The 8527-nt window shown below is 36.4% G+C and overlaps 1 protein-coding gene across 2 annotated transcripts in view; it reads right to left on the bottom strand.

The window, feature by feature from the left end:
• The window catches only part of LOC106101908 (cullin-1), a 21291-nt gene that overhangs the window by 1617 nt on the left and 11147 nt on the right, over positions 1-8527 (bottom strand). For both annotated transcript variants that reach the window (XM_013281270.1, XM_013281271.1), the window contains exons 8-19: positions 8003-8182; positions 7443-7577; positions 6976-7134; positions 6329-6458; positions 5854-5987; positions 5492-5599; positions 4474-4545; positions 3639-3791; positions 2668-2786; positions 1866-1986; positions 866-966; positions 165-270 (exon numbers count right to left, since the gene is read on the bottom strand). In XM_013281270.1, coding sequence (XP_013136724.1) covers positions 165-270; positions 866-966; positions 1866-1986; positions 2668-2786; positions 3639-3791; positions 4474-4545; positions 5492-5599; positions 5854-5987; positions 6329-6458; positions 6976-7134; positions 7443-7577; positions 8003-8182 — 1518 coding nt within the window. The remainder of the gene's footprint in view (positions 1-164; positions 271-865; positions 967-1865; positions 1987-2667; positions 2787-3638; positions 3792-4473; positions 4546-5491; positions 5600-5853; positions 5988-6328; positions 6459-6975; positions 7135-7442; positions 7578-8002; positions 8183-8527) is intronic.

Here is an 8527-nt window from a genome sequence, read left to right as displayed (position 1 = left end):
TCAGGGGAAAGAAAGGGCGGTATAAAGCCGCCATAAAAAAACAAGACCTGTAGATTACAAGTCAAGTGCTTAAACCACAAGCCAATAGCAACAAAAATATATCAATATTGCTATTGTTAACCAATAGCAAATTCCTTGTTTGTGTGTTTGTATGTTTTCCATACCTGTATGAGCATCTTCCTGTCCTCCTCGATGTGCTTGTGCGTGGCTTCCTGCTCCACCTTCAGCTCCGTCTTCAGCGGGATGTTGATGTTCACGCGCAGCTTCTTGCTGCAACACAAGTTTACTACTCAGTTCCCATTGCAGAAACATTCACATTAAAACTACACTCATCCCTACATCACTCTCAATTTTGACTACATTTCTAGTTTTATGCAAACTTCGTCTGTTATCACCTCCTTTTGCATCCATCCAAATCATATTTAGTTACTCAACCTTTTGCTTCTCCTAACCCATTCAAAACCGTTTAGCATTCCAATTTTCATTACCCAATTAGATTACTAAATTAAATTAAGAAAAATACACATGTAATACAAAAATAAATGAAATAAGAAAATTTATAAACTCTTTATCTAAATCTACTATCTTTCGCCTGTGACCCCGTACGCGCGGAATTAAAAAAAAAATAGTAAGTAGTCTACATGTTCTTCCAGATTGTTTTACATCTGTGTCTGGTACCAAACATCCATCCATCTAACTTTCGTTTTATTTATAACACTAGCCTTCGCCCGCGACTCCATCCGCGTGGTATTAAAAAAAATCAAGTATCCTATTTCTTCCAAACTATCATCTATATGTCAAATTTCATCGAGATCCGTTCAGCAGTTTAGGCTACAATAGCATTTAATATTTGTAAAATACTTACTTCTTATAGGCTAGATAGAGGTCAATAACTGAGGACTCGGTGAGCTCGGACTCGTCATCCTGGCAGACGAGCAGCTTCGCCTTCAGCAGGATTTGCAGAACCTGTATTTACATATTATATTAACACTAGCTGTTCCCATGCGACTTCATCCGCATGAAATTATAAAAATTTCATTTTATTGTTTACATTTGTCAAATTATCAATTGCAAATGTCAAAATGAGATGACATGATGTCAAACCATGGCGACCTTGCTTCCTTGATGGTAGCAACGTATGGTCTCTTTTCCACATTGGGGTTTTTATCCAAACTATTTTCCCCTAAGTTTAATGACGTGTAAATATATAGCCTAAAGCATGCCATGTAGGGTTTTTTTTATTAAAAAAAAGAGTTATTCAAAAATATGTTTTAATTGCTGCCATCTTCGGCAACAATGAAGTGTGTGTTTACGCTTTATTATAATAGTATAGATAGATTACAAATTACACATTAATAACTTTCACCCGCAACTCCGTCCGCACAATATTAAAAAAAAAAAACAATTTATCAGGGATGACGTATCCTATTCCACGTATTCTTTTCTAGACTTTGCTTTTCATCTGTGCATAATTCCAAAAGATATCAACATATCAGTTCTGTTCGACAACAGTTGCAGTATTATTGAATCAACGTGAAATTACAAAATGAAACCTATGGGAACCATAGCTATTTCCGGGATCAAAAGTAGGCTATGCGTTCTTCCACTATCCTCTACGTTTCTACTAAATTTCAATAAGATCTATTCAGTTATTTAGGCTACCTAACAAGTTATTTAGGCTACCTAACATCCATACAAACAACCACATATAAAATAGTAAGATTAAAAAGTTAAAAGACATTTAGACAGGCAGATATTAAACTGAAGAATCTTTAGAAAAAAACTTTTTCTTTCTTTGTAAGGCAAGTATTAAGTATTAAGACGCAGAGAAAGAGAGGTGAGAGGGGAGGACAGAGGGAGGTGACCTGTATGAGGAAGTCCCCCTTGATGCCAGTGTGCTGCTCCAGCTGGCGCACTGTCCAGGTGGTGTTGTCGTTGTACTGCAGCAGCACCGCCATCTGGAACGTGCTCGCCTGCAGCGTGTATCTGAAATATTACAATCAACACTTTCTTCATTTTGTACTAATATTATAAATACGAAAGTTTAGATGTATGGATGTTTGTTAGAGTTTGTAGCCTATTTGGCTAAACAGATTTCTATGAAATTTGGTTGAGGTGTAGAGGACATTCTTAAAGAACACATAGTACTTACTTTTAATTTTTTTTTAAATTCCACGTGGACGAAGTCGCGGTCACAAGCTAGTTTTGTATAAAATATACGATCACTATTACGTTGTTTTATAGCCCAAAAAGTTACTTATATATATATATTTTTGCTTTTTTTGTTAAATATGTAAACAATACTACTGTATAAAAATATATGATTCTATTGATTACGATATTTTTTATAGGCCAAAGAAGCTACCTCTTTTTACTTTTTTAGTCATAGATTATTAATTGTCAAAGAATAACGCTTAAACTTTAAATTCCATTCAAATTTTGACGTCTGTCGGATTGTAATTGGTGGTTAAGCAGAAAGATTTCGAGGTTCAGGCCCTTTTTCCACTAATTCTACTTACGTCTCACATCTCGTCGATTATTGAACAATAGAATATTACATTGAAATTTATTTAAAAGTAACTCAAGAGATCCCTTAGTATAGATTTGTCTAAGCACCGCAATTAGTGATTTATTGTTTTTTAGTTGTTAATAAAATGTAAAACAAACCTGTTCTTGAAGCAGTTAGTGACAAGCTCGCCCTTGCTCATATTGTAGAGCCAGTTGAGCTTGCGGCCCGAGTGTTGCGATGAATAGAACGTCGTGAACCGGTGCACCGACCGCTCCAACTGTACAACAAATATTATTTTTAACTGAAAATGTAACTAAAATAAGTAAACCACGAATATGTCGAGTTCTACATTTCTACATAATGTGAAGATTTTTTTTATACGTTTTTTAAATATTTTTTGAAAAAATTGGCTCAAAGCCTGATAACGTTTGAATTAAATTTGAAAAAAATAATGCATTTTTAAAACATATTGAGTCCTTAACCCTAAATAATCATACAGCATCGGTAAAAGTAAAATAACATAAATCTTTACTGAGGCCATTGACCTTCATTATTTTATTTGTATTATCATTTGTTACGCTCGCGTAAATTTAAAAATTACTAAAAATATAGCTAGTATACTAATAATATAGCCTTTTTACGTTGAAGGAAATTTTAAAATCTGCTAAGTAGTTTCTGAGTTATCTCAGTAAATAAAAAAATCCAAATATTTCCTTTTTATATTAGTATAGAATATGTATTACTATAATTTCTGCTAATTTATAAGAAACTAGCTGTTGCTAGCGACTTCGTCCGCATGAAATTGTGACAATTTTATTTTATTGTTTACATTTGTCAAATTATCAATAGCAAATGTCAAAATGACATGACATGACAAACCTTAGCAATTTACTTTCTTGATGTTGGCAGCAACTTATGGTATCTTTCCCACATTAGGGTTTTTATCCAAAATATTTACCCCCTAAGTTTAATGGAGTGAAAATATATAGCCTAAAGCATGACGTAAGTGTAGGGCTTTTTATTAAAAAAAGAAGTTATTCGAAAATATGCTGTGATTGCTGACATCTTAGGCAACAAAGAAGTGTGTGTTTACGCTTTATTATAATAGCATAGATAAACCAGTAATTACCTCAGTGGGCAGCTGGAAGGAGGAGGACTGCTGGAAGGGCCAGGAGCCGGAGGAGAGCACCTGTATGCTGAAGTCGATGTGCAGCGGCTGCTCCGACGTGTTCGCCATGTGCTTGCGGAAGTTCTCGTTCAGGTCCTTCGATACGCCGATATCCTGGAAATATTGCATTTTTTATTTAGTTATCGAACACAGAACAATGCATAAGAGCGTACACACACATAAAACTATCGCACAACTATTTAGTTTCACTTTATTTGTGCAATTAACCGTTGAATTGGCTGCAATACAATCGACGACCGCACGTTTATAAACACCTTTATTATAATAGGGCTTTTTCATGTATTTTTTTCTTTTTTTTAAACGATTCTACTTGTTATAAAATAACCTGAAAAAAAAAATTGACGCGAAATTATTCAACCATTAAGCTAAAAATAATAAAATAAAATTACGACCATTTTCGAGCAAACAAAACGAGACCGGAATTGACATGAGCGAGGGAATTTGAAAAAATGCACTTTTTAATGATTAAATTTTGCCACTTAATCACATTATGTTTAAAAAAATCTTTGCAGGAATGTTTTTATAAAGTATACTTAAAAAAGTTTGGTACAATTTGGCGTCATATGCATATTGCCTATTATAGTAACTTATGTTTTAAATAGTAGAATAAATTTAAAAAAATAATAATGCAAGATACTACAACAAAGTCAAATTTGTCGTAAAACCAGGATTTATTGAAAATTAATTAGATCTATTAAAAAAGGTCTGACTACGTTTTTATACACATTTCTGCAGTGTAAACCGACATTTCCTCCTTTATACAATGGAAACTCACTTGGAACATCCTCTGCAGTTTGCTGGTGTACTCGAAGCCGCAAGCCTGTTTCAGTTTTGAGATCATCGACGCCTGAAAATAACAAATATTTCATCAGACAGATATTCATACAAAACTTTAATATTTTTGCCAATTATAATGTACAGTTAGAGAATTCATCGGTGTTACAAGAGACGACGCTTATACTAACCAATAGGACAGTTTTTAAATACGTATAGGAAAAATGTCGGTAAGAGATACACGGTTCATCACCACCAGTTATACATCCCCACTAAGGGGGAAACTACCCTAAGGGGTGAACGCCAGTTAACCATGCTAGCCCACTGCGGCTCTTCACACATACACGATAAACAGTTAATTGCATTGTATTATCTACTAGCTTTCGCCCGCGACTCCGTCCGCGTGGAATTTATAAAAACAAAAGCAAGTACCCTATGTGTTCTTCCAGACTCTCCTCTACATCTATGCCAAATTTCATCGAGATCCCTTTAGCCGTTTAGGCTACAAACTCTAACAAACATCCATCCATCCATCTTAACTTTCGCATTTTTAATATAAGTAAGAAGTAAGATTACTAGCTGATACTCGCGGCTTCGTCCACGTGATATTAAAAAAATCGTAAAAAACATAGCCTATGTTACTCAATGATAACGTAGCTGTATACAGGTGAACGTTTTTTTTAAAATCGGCTTAGTAGTTTTTGATTTATTTCAATACATAAAAAATACAAATCTTTCCTCTTCATAATATTAAGTACTAGCTTTCGCTCGCGACTCCGTCCGCTTGGAAGTAAAAAAAAACAAAAGTAAGTAGCCTATGTGTTCTTCCAAACTACCCTCTACATCCATACCAAGTTTCATCGAAATCCGTTCATCCGTTTAGGCTACAAACTCTAACAAACATCCATCCATCCATCTATCCATCTAAATTTTCGCATTTATAATATTAGTATGATAGATTTGCAAGGGACAAGTTAATTATTATAAAAGTAGTACACGGAGTATTTCCGCGACTGTACCTCGGCGTCATCGCTGGCGGACATGTGCTGCACCAGTCGTTTTGCCAACATTTTGCTGTAGAACTTCTGGAACACGTCCTTGTCCTCTATGTACTTGAATACCACCATCTGGAAATAAACAATTTTGATTTGTGAGTAATTTTATTAATATACTAGTTTTCGTCCGCAAATTCTCGACGCAGAATTAAAAAAGAGAGTATCCTCTACATTTATGCCAAATTTCATCGAGATTCGTTCAGCAGTTTAGGCTACAAACTCTAACAAACATCCATCCATCGAAACATTCGCATTTATAGTATTAGTAAGAGGTTCCTGAGTTTCACGGTTAGATAGTACCATTTTTAAAATGAATATATTCCTACCACTTGGTTGAGAGTATCCTCTAGTTCAGCATCCTCAGGGTTCTTGCTGGACTTCTTGAGCAGCAGGTCGCAGTACTTGGCGAGCAGTTCCGGACTCTTGGATGAAGAGTTGGCTGCCTTTGTCACCGCATTGCCTGCAAAAGTCATATTGTCCGTTAGGTTCTTCTCCCTTCCCCCTAACCCTCGGCAGTTAATTTCAATGCCGAGGAATCCCGTGTGAATGGAATTAATTATGTCTCATTTTATTCTATCTTCTTACTACATCTATGCTAAGTTTTCCGTGATAGTTCGACAATATAGACCACAAACTCTAACATCCATACATCCATCTTAACTTTTGTTTTCATTTAGTAACAGATAAAAAAAACGGCCAGACCAGTTAGCTACACTGTATCTAGTAACATTTGGCTTTTTATCAAAAATCTTGTAACGTCAGAGTAACGTTACTTCAATGTAAGCCGACTGTTATACTTACTGTTAATAAATTTCCCGCAAGCCTTGTCGAGAGCGGCGACGAAGCCGGAGTCGTTGTTGAAGGCGACCAGCACTAGCGCGTTGTACTTCTTGTGAACCTCAAGAATTGTCGATACATACACCTTCGGGTCCTGAGAAAGAACATTTTAATTAATATCTTTTATAGAAACATAGAGAAAACAATAAATACGAATGTGTGGGCGCTTCAATCGTCTTCGTACCACTTTCTGTAGTAAAAGAGTTAGTTCTATGTTTTTCCACAATATTGCGAGGGGTTTAATAATTCATGTTAAGTTACACTATAGGCACAAAACATATCCACTAAGGTTAAATAATGTGTAAATTAATACGTTGGCATACATATATTTTCTATAACGTGACAGCGTTAACAAATAAATATTAATTAAATTAATTAAATGTAACGCGTGTGTCTATTCACGTGTAGACACATCTCTGTAAAACGATAGTGTCTGCATGTCTCCACGTGTCTCTATACGTTAAGTCCAAGCGTTAATCACATGTTTGCATTTGATTGAACATGCCCACGTGTCTGTATGTGTCGAGATCTCTGTACCAGTGTAAGTGTCCCGGCACGTGTCCAGGTGTCCACGTGTCTGAGTGTCCGCATGTATGCGTGGCTGTACGTACCGTGTGCGCGGTCTCGCCGCACTTGTCGATGGCCTGCAGGCCCTGCACCTGTATGTGCTGTTCAAGCAGGCGGCGCAGCTCGCACAGCCCGTCCGGGATGCGCCCCACCAGGCTGAACATGCGCCCCAAGTCACTGTTCTTGTCCGCGTCCAACAATTTCTGGTGGAAAACATACGAAACTTATAAACATAAGTTATTTTTTTATTAAAAAAGAGCAACAGTTTAATATAGTTCATGTGAATCTAAAGGTCTTTTTTTCACTAAGTGATCATAGTAACCGCACATAACATCAGCAAAAAAAATTCAAAGATATGTGTGAAGTCAACCAACACCCATTGAGTCATCGTGTTTGACTATGACCTAGTCACTCCTTAGACCTATGGACCTACCCTAAAAAGTGACTAATGGAGACATATAGCAAGAAGGTGGATATAAGTGGATACATACATGTACTACTGACTACGTACTTGGAATTCAGCGTGCAGTATCTCGAGGTGTTTCTCTATAAGCACCCTGTCGCATGTCTTGGCGAGACGCTCTGCTGTGGTCTCATGTAGGTATACTTGCACACGTCGCTGCTCCTCCTGCAGCCGCTGCTCCGCCTGCAAAGACCTTATATAGAACCGTGTTTCAAACTAAAATCTGCTAAACATAGAGTGTTATGACGTCATCGCTGTTTTTAAATAAAATGTTAGATTGTTAATTTACTTATATTTCCTTTAACCATTACAACTAAGCTCTAGGCTTAAAAAAGTGGACCTAAGGCGGAATTTTTTGTCTCAAAGTTGGTTTTCGTTTTTGTTAAGACAATCTATTATAATGTTTTTATCCTACTGACTTACGAGAGTTACGTTTTACGCGCGTAATATGTAAGGTCCTTTGTAAAGACTAAAACACTGAACCGATTTTACCAAATATGAAAATCAGAACTATATTTTTGGTTTACCAACTTATAAATCAGTGACAATTTCACCAAATATTACACATCTAGTCTTTAAATTGAAGCGTAAAATAGAAATAGGGTGACCTTAATCATGTACTCGGTGACGGGACTGGTCCTGAGGAAGTCGGTACTCTCGCGCGTGTAGAAGCGCTCCGTGTCCTCGAGGAAGACGCCTTCGAAGTTATCCTTGTATATGGCGAGGTTCTGACCTCGAGCGCTCGGATCCTCCTCGTTCAGACCCAACGCTACGTAGCAGTTGATTACCTGAAAAATATTAAATACTTAATTTAGGGCCTATCCAAATTGTAAATTGTCTGATAACAATCCACCATGTAAAATATGTAATGGAAATATCGGATTTTGTTCTCTTATATGACAGTGACGTCATTCTTAAGCTATCAGCCAGTGGTGGGGACAGGCCCTTAAGATTAAGGGATTTTCAGGGCATTTATAATACAAGTAAGAAGTTCTTACTAATATTATAAATGCGAAAGATTAGATGAGTGGATGTTTGTTACGAGTTTATAGCCTAAACGGCTAAACAGATTTCGATGAAAATTGGTATAGATGTAGAGGATAGTCTGGAGGAACATATACTTTTGTTTTTTT

Source organism: Papilio polytes, unplaced genomic scaffold (assembly GCF_000836215.1).
Source record: "Papilio polytes unplaced genomic scaffold, Ppol_1.0 DF823935.1, whole genome shotgun sequence".
Lineage (NCBI taxonomy): Eukaryota > Metazoa > Arthropoda > Insecta > Lepidoptera > Papilionidae > Papilio > Papilio polytes.
The sequence above is the reverse complement of the archived record's forward strand: the minus strand, read 5'-3'. Positions and strand labels throughout refer to the sequence as shown.